Source organism: Vidua chalybeata, chromosome 28 (assembly GCF_026979565.1).
Source record: "Vidua chalybeata isolate OUT-0048 chromosome 28, bVidCha1 merged haplotype, whole genome shotgun sequence".
Lineage (NCBI taxonomy): Eukaryota > Metazoa > Chordata > Aves > Passeriformes > Viduidae > Vidua > Vidua chalybeata.
Window position 1 is genome coordinate 510,131 of NC_071557.1, and position 13,685 is coordinate 523,815.

The 13,685-nt window shown below is 46.9% G+C and overlaps 1 protein-coding gene across 5 annotated transcripts in view; it reads left to right on the forward strand.

The window, feature by feature from the left end:
* The window catches only part of NSD3 (nuclear receptor binding SET domain protein 3), a 36,171-nt gene that overhangs the window by 3,113 nt on the left and 19,373 nt on the right, over window positions 1–13,685 (forward strand). For 4 of the 5 annotated variants that reach the window (XM_053966280.1, XM_053966283.1, XM_053966284.1 and 1 more), the window contains exons 2-8: window positions 2,587–3,314; window positions 6,040–6,108; window positions 6,566–6,725; window positions 7,137–7,291; window positions 7,586–8,092; window positions 8,851–8,977; window positions 12,202–12,302. In XM_053966280.1, the coding sequence (XP_053822255.1) occupies window positions 2,631–3,314; window positions 6,040–6,108; window positions 6,566–6,725; window positions 7,137–7,291; window positions 7,586–8,092; window positions 8,851–8,977; window positions 12,202–12,302 (1,803 nt within the window). In that variant the 5' untranslated portion in view covers window positions 2,587–2,630. The remainder of the gene's footprint in view (window positions 1–2,586; window positions 3,315–6,039; window positions 6,109–6,565; window positions 6,726–7,136; window positions 7,292–7,585; window positions 8,093–8,850; window positions 8,978–12,201; window positions 12,303–13,685) is intronic. The other variant, XM_053966282.1, reaches the window with a different exon arrangement.

Here is a 13,685-nt window from a genome sequence, read left to right on the forward strand (position 1 = left end):
TGCAGTTCACAGGAGGCTGACACAGTGGGTTCAGAGAGTAATCACTGGCATAGTGAGAAGAATTTATTCTGGAATACTTTTCTGCAAGATCAGCTGGAAATCCCGTTGCCCTGTGGCCTGGGTGGTGTTCCTGTGTGGCAGGGGCGGCTCTCTGTGGTGACAGCGGGGTGTTCTTCACATTAGTGCTTAGGAGGGACATGCACAAAGGCCTTCCTTGGGTTTGGATGTTGAGATTCCTGTGTGCTCAGGATTCCTCATTGTGCCCTGTTTTTGTGGGTCACTCTAGGGCCTGTCCTCTCGCTGTAATCCTGCCCAGGTGCCACTTCACTGGGCAGCATGTGGGGCCTGATCCACTGGTGCAGAATTTTGGGCAAAGAGAGTGGGAAGGCCTGGGTGTGTTAACAGTGATGGCAGCGAGAGACTGGGCAGGAAGGAGCTGGCAGTGGTGTCAGTGCTGTGGGGCACAGAGAGCAGCCTCGGTGCTGTGGGGCTGCTGGGGCAGTTCCTGGAGCCCTGACCCTGGTTCTCAGCCTGCACCGAGTTCCTGAGGAGCCAGTTTGGGATGGGGTGTCCCAGCTGTGCAGCACAGGCTGGCACCAGGCTGAGCGACACAGGTGAGCTCCAGAACGAATGAAAAGGAAACAAATCATAACTCTGTTCTTTAACTGGTAGCTCCTAAATCCAGCGTACGTGCAGTGCTTTGCAGTTTGTTAGTCCACACTTCTGTCATGTAACAAAACAAAGCACAAGGGCAGCCACCTCTGCAGAGCCTGTGGGAGCTGCGTTGGCAGCTGGGACTGTGCCCTCCCAGCTGTGCGTGTTCCTGAAGTGCTGCCACAGCTTCCCAAGAGTTTTTTATAAGTATTCAGAAGAAAAGATTGAACCTGGTTTTAGTAAAAATAAAACCCAGCCTAGTGTGAGAATCTGTTTGCTGTTTGGCTTGGCAGATGGAAAGTAACAATTCGGTGGTAAATAGTACAAGCAGTCCCACTTCCTCTTCCCAGAACAGGGGTGGGTTGGGGTTTTTGACCTTGCTGTGCAATGCCAGTGCTGCTCCTCAGATCTGCTGCCCCTGACAGTGCCACTTGTGTTGGTTTGCTGGCTGACGTGCAGAGCTGTGGAGGAAGGGGTGGCTTCATGGCCCCGAGGTTTAAAAGTTCCTGCAATGAGAAAATTCTGCTGCAGAACCTTGTGCTGTTCTTGCCCTGAATTGCTTAATTACAGTGACAAATGTGCCCGAGTCAATCTCACAGGACAGTGAAGATGAGGACAAACATCAATTTAATCTAAGTGTGAAGATCGTTGAAAAACGTCACCCCAAAACATCCAGCACAAATCTGATTGAGTTCTCGTTCCTGTTGGAACTTCAGTTACTTTTTGCAGTCTTAGAGGAGGGAAGTTCTCAGTGCTAGGAGAGCTCTTGGGTAAGGTATTGAGATGCATGGCTCTGGGAGGGTGAGAATCGCATGTGGGCAGGGTTTAGTGGAGGTTTCCTTTAGAAGAAGTGTCTGTGGGATGCATTAATGTCATTTCTAACCCAGACCAAAAGGGCACAGTAACCCTCCTGTGTGCCCACACAGGCAGAGCAAATACCACGGGGCCGTGTTTGCTTTGGAAGGGCTGAGCTAACCTTGTGGGAAGCAAACTGGTGTTTCTCACCTGCAGGTCAGGTCACCGTGTGTTGATCCTTGTTGAACATTGAGCTGCTTACATGAATGCCAAAGCCTTCTCTGAGCCTGCAGTTGAGTTTTGGAAGCCTAACTTTGAGTCTGATTGTGGAGTCTTAATACGCACTGTGAATCTTGTTCAGCGAGTAACCTCTGGGTTTGAGGCTCAGAACCATGCAGTGCTTAATATTAATTTTAAAATAAGGTGTGAGGGGCAGGAGAATAAACCTCCTCACACAGCTGCTGGGAGCCAGTGCAGACAAACTGTACCCTGCTCCTCTGGGGAGGGCAGAGGTTGGGAAGCTCCAGCTGAGGCTGCTGCAGGGTGCTGGTTTCCCAGTGGCCAAGCTGGAACGACCCACTTGTTGCCATTGTGCTGTTGTTCAGAGCATCCTATGGCTTGCCCAAGGGCTGCTCATGTCTCAAATTTTGGCGAGGAGGAGAGGAGGTTTCTCTGTTTGTTTTTCTGTGGTGTTCCTGGCTTGTGCAGTTTGCAGTGACTGTGTCAGGACAGCGTGGTATCCCTTATCTGCTGCGGGGTGAAATGCTGTCCAGCTGCTTCGGGCTGGAGTAACCCTTCCTAGGGCATGACTAGGAAGGGTGTAAGGAGTGCTGAGGAGTTTGGCACCGTTACTCTGACTTCGTAATACTTGGGCTTATAGTTCTTCAGCACTTCTAGGTGCTTCTGATATTTTTTGAAATGTCTTGGAAAAGAAGAAATTTGCCATATGAAAGACATGTCAGTAGTCCTTTGTAAAGGCTCAGTAACACCAGTCCTCTGTAAATCCATGTGAGGGTGTCTGCTGAATAGAGAGGGGGAAATTGTTCTTGAGATCCCTTTGTTCCTCAACTGTTTAATTTGCTTAATTACTGTTTTTTAATTTACACTGACTTCTTATTTCCCTTCCCCTGCCTCTAGGCCCTATGAGAAAAAGGGAAAGCTAAGGATGCTGGAGCAGAACAATGGATTTCTCTTTCTCTTTCATGCAAGGGATCATGGGAAACACAATTCAGCAACCACCTCAACTCATTGACTCGGCCAACATCCGCCAAGAGGAGGCCTTTGATGGCAGCAGTGACATTGCCGAGGATGGGGGCCGGACGCCGTACGAGGCCGCGCTGCAGCAAGGCTTCCAGTACCCCACGCCCACGGCAGAGGAGCTGCCCCCCCTCACCAACGGCTACCCCCCGGCCATCAGCATGTACGAGCCCCAGGGCAAGTACCAGGCGTTCGCTCAGTATCCCAACGGCTCGGCCAACGGCTTCGGGACAGGCAGGAACTTCAGCCCCCCGGAGTACTACCAGATGGAGAACTCCAGCGCCAGGCCGCACGAAGCTCTGGAGAAAGCTTCCCCTCCCCAGCCGCCACCTCCGCCACCACCTTCAGCTCCACAAGTGGGGATTCCAAAGAAGACTGGCTCACCAGAGATCAAACTCAAAATAACCAAAACTATCCAGAACGGCAGGGAATTGTTTGAGTCCTCCCTGTGTGGGGACCTGTTGAATGAAGTGCAAGCGAGGGAGTACGCTAAGGCAAAACACGAAGGGAGGAAAGAGAAAAGGAAAAAAAGTAGCAAGCATGACTCTTCCCGATCGGAAGAGCGCAAGGCACACAAAATTCCAAAATTAGAACCAGAGGAGCAAAATGTAAGTGGAATGGTAATTCAGCCATCTGTACACCTGGTATTGTTGATGGAGAGCGTGTCCAGCAGGGTTTGTTCTTGTTCTGGCTGCATGCACGCTGAGTCACCAGGCTTTAGTTACTCGTCAGAGCCTCAGGATGAGGTTGCCAGGAGCTGTGTCTGTAGGTAACACAATGTTGGTTTAAAGGCTCATGTGAAAAACAAATTTTAGAAAAGGTTATATGTTGGTTTTTAAATATTATTTAGTGTTATAGCATGTTTAGAGTTTGCTACGCTCTGGCCAATGTTGAAGATGGAACTTCTGGACCAAAGCTCACACATTCCTAAAATTGCCTCTCAAAAGAGTGCCAGGTTGTTGAGTGGAAAGTGAGGTTACTTGGAGTATTCAGCAGTGAAACATGAATTAATCTTGTACCATACTGTCCATATCCAGAGGGTGTACATCAGGTGGTGTTAACTGAGATTCTGGGAAGCGAAGACCCAGATTACCTTGGTGCCCTGTCATTCTTTTTCTTTCAGTTTCATAAGCCACTCCAGTACTTCTGTTTTCTTTTCTCGTGCTTGTTCCTGCCACCTCTGTGGTGCTGGTTTCTGCCTTTCCTGGTTTGAGGGAATGGGTGGCAGAGGGGCTGGTAAGTGCCAGGAATGGGGAAGTTGCCATGTCTGGCAAGGACAGAAATTGCCCAGTGCAGGCTGGGCTGTTACAGAACGTAGCTGAGTTTGTTGTCAGGCCTGTGAAAGCCCTTGGTGCTTGCTGTTCTCAGGGAGAAGAGCCTGTCCTGCAGGCACCAGCTCTGATCTGGTAGAGTGGGTTCTGTGCTGCAGGGAGGTGCTGTTGGGGCCCCTGTGAGGTGGCTGTAGGAGCTGCTGTGTCCTGCTGGCACTCTGAGCAGCATCTCTCCTGCACTGTACCTGCTTTCTGGCCAGACTCCTTCACCCTCACATCAGGCTGTCAGTTGGTTTCCCCTCTTACCAGTGACTCCTGTTCTACTCCTGGAGCTTCAGCTGTGCCTGTCCCTCTGGCTCTGTTACCTGCTTAGCATGAGAATGAAATCATCTGTCTCTCACAGACTGAACTAAAACCTTGCATCTTGAATTCCAAGCTCCTAGTCATGTGTGTCATCCAGAGTTCACCAGAAATCTTGGTCTTGCTGTTGTCTTCCTTGTTGCTTTCATTTCCCTTTCTAAAGGTGGTGTTGCAATAAATGTTTCGTGTTATTTACCCAGCCCTGTTTCAAACATGGCCTGCTCTGACAGGAGCAGGATTTCTTGTGCAGGATTTTGACTCTCAGTATGAGTTTGCCAGGGCAGTCTCAGGTCCATCGTCCCATCATTTTGCTTTCCACTGCACAATATCATCTTCATGTACACTTTTGTCATTTTCAGTGTTAATGGTGTGAGACTTGTGACTTGGGATCATCTTTGTAGGAACAAACAACTTTTGGTACAACTGTGGCTCTTTTATAGTTTTACACTCAACGAGGCTGTGGCAAGTCAGATGGTCACCAGTTGTTCCTTATTCTGATGCTGTAATCTCAAAGGAAATCCACTGACTGTGAGGGGATGCCCATACTGGAGAGGCTGATTTAAAGTTGAAATGTTGTGAAAACACTGGTGAACGTCAAGCTCTGAATCCTTGTTTTAAGAATCAGCCTGTCTGCTCAGTAGTTTTGTTCTGTGAGGAGCTGGAAGTTTGCAGCCTGTGAACCCAGCTCAACTCTCCTGGCAGAGGGGAGGTTTCCCTAACTCCCTGTAGCTGAAGAAGGGCAGGAGTCAGTGCTGTGCTTCCTGCTGTGCAGGGAGGAAGAATTTCTGCCCAGCAAATAGCAATGTGATTAGTCTTAAATGGTGTTGTGTACAGACAGCTCCGGATGAGACACTGGGCTGTGCCACCCCTGACCTGAGCTGCTCTGTCCCCTTCCTTGTGTCCCAGTTCTCTGGAGCACACAGCATGGACTGATGTGGGGTCTGTGTTTGGAGTGGCCTGGCAATAACGGGGTTTCTCAGCACCATTAGTTCCTCACTGCTCGTGTCTGACGACTCCTGCTGCTGCGCTTTGAGTCCTTTGACTTCCCTGCTGCAGGAAAAGCAAGTGTGTGGCATCTGTCTCCTGAGGTAGTTCCCAGCCCACCCTTAGCTCAGCCCCTGTCCCCTCACACCCGCTGGCATGGCCACCCCACGTCAGTGTCAGCTTCTGGTCGGGGCTGATTCTGCTCTGTGTTGTGGACTTCTGGTCCTCCAAATATATTTGTCAACTCTATGCAATTTACCATCGATTTTACAATTATCATGTTGTATCTTTAGCATGATTTATGTACTGCAGTTCTTGCAAATAACTGGTGTACAGTGAGACTCACCACACTGCTGTGGATATCCTCACATGGGGTTCTCTGGTTTTTGGAAATTGTCTGTTATTTTAGGTGGAAGGTTACTTGGATTTGCTGTTTCTGAATGTATGTTCTTCTGTCATCTGTTAAAGGAGAACATGGTAATATTCAGGTGTGATAGTAATGTAAATAGTGTAGGTGAAACCAGGTATTTCTTTATTATGGTGTTACTATGTTAATTGGGTACAAGGAATAGTCATATTGACGTTTTCTGGGTTCATGGTTGCCTTTCTCTCTGTGAATTATTTTTTCTACCTGGTTTCACTATTATCTTCTGTTTTACTGTCCCCTTACAGTAAGTGTTGTTTTCCTTTTTTCTCTTCATTGTTACCCATTTCTTAGAGACCAAACGAGAGGCTTAGCACACTCTCTGAGAGACCAAGAGAAGATGCAGTGCTGGAGGAAGCCCCGGTTAGTACATGCACCAATTAACTCTTTTGGAACTCAGAGAATGTCACTATTTTTGGACTGTTTCTTCCATTGATTCTTTAATTTATCTGATAAATTGGTTGTAATTTCTTTTAAACTCTTATTACTCTCATTACTGCATCAATGCATCTCTTATTGTACTGGATTTGTTGCTTTATTTTATCCTAAAAGCAGTATTTCTAATCAACTTAGGAAGCAGAATCATTCTGGGGGGTGGCAGTTGCTCTTTTGTGTCTCGGTTTGTCGGTGATGTTGTTGCGTAAATCCCAGCTGCGTGCAGCTCCTTTCTTTCATGTTCCTAAGAAATGTTTTTCTCATCTTGGATTATCAAACCTCAGGGATATCTGAGAGAACAACAACGAGTCCCTGTGGATGGTGTGTGCATCTCCAAGAGCTCTAAATCCTCTGCTGTGGCTTTAATCTGGTGTTTCCTTGGCAGGTGCAGCAGCTCGTGCCGTCCCTTCCAACGCAGGTCACCCACGACGTCAAGTTCCAGGTTGGGGATCTGGTTTGGTCCAAGGTGGGGACATACCCGTGGTGGCCTTGCATGGTGTCGTGTGATCCACAGCTTGACGTGCATACCAAAATTAATACCAGAGGTAAGGGTGGAAGCTCCTTGCCAGTGTCAGATGTCAGGTGTCTGTAGTGTTCCATTATTAAAAATATCTCCATTCTGAACCGCCTTTGCGGGGTGAATCCTGCAGTGTGTGTGCTGAACAGGACAGTCCTGACACGCACAGAACTAGGACCTGGTGCCTGACCTCTGCAGGTGGCACTGTGGGAACGGGCTGGTGCACAGGTGTTTCTGCTTTTCTCAAGTCAGTGTGAGAGTTCAGTGGGGGCAGGGTGTCCTGAGCTTCCATCTCAAACTGTTCAGATGGCCTGTTGTATTTCTGCACTTGGGGCAGGTATCTTCCCTTGCAGGAAGGAAGCACTGGGGAGGAGGAAGGCGTGAGCTGAGCAGGCAGAGCAGTGTTGGCACAAGTGCTGAGTGGTGTTTGCCCTTTCAGGTGCCCGGGAATACCACGTGCAGTTCTTCAGCAACCAGCCAGAGCGGGCCTGGGTGCACGAGAAGCGCGTCCGGGAGTACCAAGGGCACAAACAGTACGAGCAGTTACTGGCTGAGGCAGCCAAGCAAGCCAGCAACCACTCTGAGAAACAGAAGGTACAGGGGGCACTGGGGGGATCATCTCTGTAAGGGACATGCTCCGGGGCAGGTCTGGAACTCTTCAGTGCTTTGCCCTGAGAAGGACTGGCTGCATCTCACCAGCGGGGAATTCAGTGTCCACATTCAGTGTCAAAAATACCCTGTAATCCACATTCAGTGTCAAAAATACCCTGTAAATGGAGAGCAGACTGCAGTCTGCTGCCTGAGAGATGCAGAGACCCTCAGGGTTGTGTTGATGTGCTGTAGTGACAAAATCTTCAGTGTAACCAACCGCTTGTCTCGTCCCTTAAGATTCGCAAGCCGCGGCCGCAGAGGGAGCGAGCGCAGTGGGACATTGGCATTGCCCACGCCGAGAAGGCGCTGAAAATGACCCGGGAAGAGAGGATAGAACAGTACACCTTCATTTACGTAGACCAAGAGCCAGAGGAGGCTTTGGCCAAAGCCAAAAAGACTGCTGCTTCCAAATCGGAGGCCAAGAAGAACCGGCGGCCGAAGGCGGCGCCGAGCTCGCAGCCGGAGCACGCCGACGCGGTGGCAGGCTCGTCGCCGTGCCACGGCGAGGCGCGGCGCCAGGGCCAGCGCAGGCAGTCCAGCCTGGAGGAGGAGGAGGCTCCGCCCGTGAAAATCGCCTGGAAAACAGCTGCAGCTAGGAAGTCCCTACCAGCTTCGATCACCATGCACAACCTGGATCTGCAAAAGTGTAACATGTCTCCGGTTGTTAAAATTGAACAGGTTTTTGCCCTTCAGAATGCTGCTGGGGATGGAAAACTCATCGATCAATTTGTTTATTCCACCAAGGTATGTGCTTGCTGCAGTGACCCCTCTTCTGCTCCTGAGTTATCCCGAGCCTGCCTTACCGGGGAGCTTGAACTGTGTCCACCAAGCTTTCACCATCCATGTTCCTTTCACTGGAGGGATTAACAGACAGATGTGACAATAGTGTCTTTCAGTGCACTGAGCCCCATGTTCAGTGCAGCTCCTGGCAGTAAAAGTCTTGCTGGTGGCAGAGCAGCTCCCTACAGATGGCTGTAATTTTGTTTGTAACAAAAAATTAAATATATTAAATATATTCAGCTTCTTAGTTGAAATAATCAAAAAATCCTTTATAAAATCAGCGTTTTTGTGGGAAACAGATGACAAAACTGTTAATAATGTACTAAAAGGTAATAACTACATTTTGTGTAACAGACTTTTAAATTGAGTTCTGCCTCTGAGCTTCCTTCAGGTGCACAGCAGCTTCCCACAGTCAGTGTAAGGAAAAGGCTTAGGACTATTTCTCTGCCTCCTCCTTCTGCCTCTCTACCTGGAGAGTGTTTATTTCATCCTAAGCCCTATAGAGAAGGTAATGTTTAGAAAAGTCACTGGAATAATTTTTTCCTTGTTTGTAAGGGGAGATGGAAAGGGGTGGAAAGCTCCATAGTAGATGAATCCTGTCTGCGTGTTGGGTTGGAGAACACTGATTGTTTCTGTTCTGAGATTCAGGGGCAGGTCTGTTACCTGGTAGCAGCACACCTTTGTAACAGGGGAAGACAATCTTTTCCTTTTTTCTTTTCAAGGGAGTTGGTAACAAAACAGAAATAAGCGTCAAAGGACAAGAGAAGCTTAATTCTTCATCAGCTCAGAGAAGTGAGAAAGCAGTGGTGCAAAACGCGTCCTCTCCCGAGACCACTTCTGGGGCAGCAGGTAGGGAAACTGCAATCCTGGTCTGAACCTGAGCCCGCAGCATGAGGATTCAAATATCAAACCCAGCAGTTTCTCATTACTTAAAAATTATTAACATCTTTCTGTTTACATAGTAATTGTGATGAGCATGGCTAATGTCACACGAGGTGATCCAACTTACACAGCCTGGCTGTGGGTGGGATTGGTGGTTTGGCCTCTGAACTTTGTGTCTGTCACTTACAGCCTCAGTCAGCATACTCAAGGGATGATGTCCTGTGCAGAGCAATGGCAAGTTGGTTTAGGAGACAACCTAGTGGATGTGTGTTAGCAGGGTATTGCCGTGGCTTTTGGTCTCAAAAGGAAAATACGAGAGCTGTCATGAAAGCAAAAAGAGCCAGGAAGTGGCACATTTCAGTAGGGAATATGTGATTCAAGGTGAAGACTTTGTTGTTCAGTTTTTGCATGACCTGTTAAAAAACAGGGATTTTTTTTTTTTAAACTGCTTCAACTAACTACATCGACCAAATGAGGTAGTGCTTGCCTTCTGAAGCCATTTTAGGGGATCCATCATAAAGCAGTGGGTTTTGAAATATCAGGTCTGAAGGAGAAAAACCACTGAAGCAAATAATGGAACTTGGGCCTGAATGGGAAAACTATGAATGAGCTATTTGAATCTCATAGTGTTGCCAGGTGTCACTTCTGCTTTAACTATCCATCTATTTGATTATTTCTCCCTTTCCAAACATGAAATAGATGAGAACCAGAGTCAGAAATCTCAGTGGTCAGCATCCATGAGTCCTCTGCAAACACACTTCAGGTTCTGTCTGTGTGATGGTTTCAGGCAGGGTTATTTGATACGCTGGTTTATGGAGCGTTTGGGACTGCAGCACACGGGCCAGGTGCTCTGGATTTCCTGCTGTGAGGGGGGATTCCCCTGCTGTTGTGGTTCTTTCCAGCTGTGGTTGCTGTGGCTACTTGAATTGCCTTGCAGCAGGAGAGGCCATCGCCGTTCTGCTTCTCTCACCTGGGATCTAAAGGCTTCAGCTTCCCTATGGCTCCTCAGATGTAGGGGGTGAGAATTCTGAGCCTCTCTTTTTTCATTTTCTTAGGCTTTTTGGATACGTAACACTCCACCTGCTAACACCCTGTAAGTGCCTGAGCTTACCTGCAGTGCACACTCCAGTCACTCTCAAAGCCATTTCCAAAGTCCAGTTATTGGTCCCCTCTTGTGGAACATAACTGCCAAGTCCTTTTTTCAAATGTAAGGTCAGTGGAACTTCAGAATCCCTTTACGGTAAAGTATTTCCCAGACTGACTTTGGGAGTCCTTTTTGATAACCTGCAGTTAGATACACAGAATCCAATAATGCTGGAAAGATAATTCCCTTACTTGAAACCTGCTACTGCAAGAGCAGCCCTGAGAATCCCTGGTGCCTCTGGCCTGCACACGATGAACTGGGATTTATCTCCAGCAAGGTGGAGGGCTGGTCCAACATCTGTCCTGAAACTTTGGATGAAAATGTACCTGAAGATGGGATGGGAGCATTGTGAAGGTGATGACTGCATCCTTGGAGAGCAGGAAGAGGAGAAAGTGCCCTTTGCAGTGGTCAATGTTGCTGTCAGCAACATTGGACACTCTGGTTCTGGAATTCTCTGATCCAGGGCTTGATCTTATCTCCTTGGCTTCAGCAAGGCAGCACAGGGAGAAAATCCATTCTTGCTTAAAGTTACTGTTGGTCACATCTGCTCAAATTTTCCTGAAGCTGCTTCAGGGGATTTTGGCCCACAGCAAAGTGGCAAAAGATGTTCCCCAGCTCCGATGTGGAGACCCACTGCTGCTGTGTGAGTTCCTCAAGGGATGGGGCCTATTGGAACTAGAAGTTACACGTGGACAGACGTGATGGATGTTGGCCTGAATCATTAATTTCTAAATTATTAATAAGTAATTGCTATTACTCATTAATTAATATGCTGTAAAAGTTTTTCCCTTTTAAGAAAAACACATTTTTCCCCTCAGAAATCCAATTATTGTAACATGATAACTTTTCCAGCTGTATAGTTCAGTTACTGAGACATTCCCGAGCCATGCAGCCATGGGAAGAATTCTCCTCCAATGTATCAAGAGGAGTTCTCATTTTTTTCTCTGAAGTCCTTTTGCAAGGCTGCCTTTCAGTCTGGTTCAAGCCCGTGTGTAGACACACATCTTCTGACAAGACCAGGCAGGTTTACAGCTCCTAACAGTGCATCCATCTGACACAGTCAGCTCCCGAGGGTTTGCAGGTTTGCTTGGAAGAAAACAAAGTATTTCCCAGTTGTGTCTTCTATAGATGAAACCTCCCAGACTGAAAAGCCAGAATAATGATTCCCAGCAGCTCATTGTAAATCCTCGGGTGCCAGTTTTGTCAGCTGCAAGTGTTGTGCTTGTTCCAACATGCCCATGGTGTTGAGTGTCGTGTCCGTGGTTCTCGATGTGCCTGTTTGGGAGGTGCTGGAGCACAGAAAGGTCTTCTGATTTGGCCAGCCTTAGTTGCCAAAACCCCAGTAGCTCCCTCTTCATCTGTTGAAATGTCACAATAACCTTCATTAATCTGAGTTTGTTTTCTATGGTAGTATTTTTAAAACCTTGTTTTTGACATTCATTAATGACGGTAACACATCATGGTCGATGCTTCTGTTTGTGCTGAGTTTTTCTTCACCTCGAAACTTTCAGGTGAGCATTGAGGCCTGGTGTGGCTGCAGATGGTACAGGGTGGGACTGGCTGTAGTTATGTGACAGAGGCCATCACCCCACAGAGGGGGACACATCTGGCATTTTGGAGGAAATCCTGAAGCTGTGCTTTGCGTCTGAAATTTCTAGTTTGTTTTTATTCAAGGAGTTGGTTGTGGCTACCTGCCCAAAACACCAAAGATGGACTGTTTGGTTCAGAATTACCCAGGTGAAGACCATGCCTGAGAGGTGTGTTACGGATTATGGAAATTTGTTTGACCTAATCTGAATTCCAGTCTTTTGTTCCAGTCTGTTACTTGTGTCTGTTTTCTGAAGCTGATCTGTCTCTGGAATTGGAATGTGTGTCGGCAGCCACAGCACCAGCTGGTCAATAGCTTGGAACTGAATTTAAAAATAAAACATTCAAAAGAGGACAAAGTCTTGGTTTCGTTCCTTTACCTCTTGGTTTGGTGTTGCACATCTTGGTGTACCTCAGAAATACAAGGAATCATATAATGGAAACCTTTTTCCTTCTTCAGGTTCTGTAGAAAAGAAGCAACAGAGAAGATCGATTCGAACCCGCTCCGAGTCTGAGAAATCCACCGAAGTTGTGCCAAAGAAGAAGATCAAAAAGGAGCAGGTTGGCTTCCTCCATGTAGAGAGTTAAAATATATTGTATTCATAAATGTTGTGGCTTATATTGGTGCCTTTTTATTTTTCTCCATTTTTCCCCATCGGGTTTCGGTTTGGACTATCCTCCATGAAATCCCCCTGTCAATGCCATTGCTGTGACTCTGCTACTGGCATCTTCTCAGTATCAGTCAGGCTATGGAAGTGGGAACGCAGTGATGGATGACTCCCAATGAACCTGCCATGTTTCCTTTGAGATTTCTGTTCTGAGCAAAATGGGTTTGTTTCAGTGATTTCTCTTGGATGGAATTGCAACCAGGTTCCTTCCTTTGGCTCTTGATTTAGCTGCTGGCTTGTGTTGAGGCTTTGTTTTTCAAATGAAGTTAGAGTGATTAATTTGACCACTTCTGAAAATGGACTTCAAGAATGATTTCACTTAAAGATGAATAGTCAGACTTTCATGTTGGCAGACATCAGCAAAACAGTTCTGGGATACACCATTTTTTCCTGAAATAGTTCTAACGTGTACAGGGCATTTCTTTAATCTGGATGTCAGACAGACAAATGTTGTTGCTTTAAGAAAATTTTAATGATAAAAAATTTCTGCGTGGAAATGAGTAGGAGAGTGCAGTGGATGGACAGAAATACTACAACCTGCATACACTTTAAACAAGTTTGTCAAAGTTGTTGGTTCTTCTCCTTGCATGGTTGATTTTTCCCGCTTCAAGGGCCTCTGTCTGAAAGCTGAGAATTTTATATAAATGTTTCATAGTTTAGCTTTTCCCAGTGAGAATTTTTAAAGAGAGTCAGGATGAAGATTTATATGGGAAGGGGAAAAAATATTTTATCTCTTTAATTTATTCTTTGCCCTTTGCGCTTTGTTTTGCACTTCCTTCACTTCAGAGACTGAAAGTGAACTCAGTTGCTTTTTGGGGGTTTTTTTCCCTTATTTTTCCTTTGATGCTGCAGCATTTCTGCACTGCTGTGCAGCAGAGGAGTGCTCCAGCTCGAGGCAGTTTCTTGCTGAAACTTTAAAGCAATTTAAGTGTTGGGTGTGTGACACCTGATGTGGTCCGTGGAGCCTCTTGGCACGAGCTGTTGCAGCCTCCCCCTTTCAAAAGAGTTGTTTTATGTTTGTAAAGGTTTCTTAACAAAGGTATAAGAACCAACAAGATGAACTTCATGGATGCCAGGTAGCTTCATGTGCTTCTCTTACCTGGCTGACTCAGTCTGTGGACATTAATTAAAGTGCTTTTCTCAGGAGAAGTATCTGACTAAAGTGAAACCCAGGGGCACTGTAATGCGCAAAACCTTGAATGTATTAAGTTAAATTTTTAAAAAGAAAACTTACTAACTTCTTACAATTATGCAACAATATTTGTTACCCAAAGTC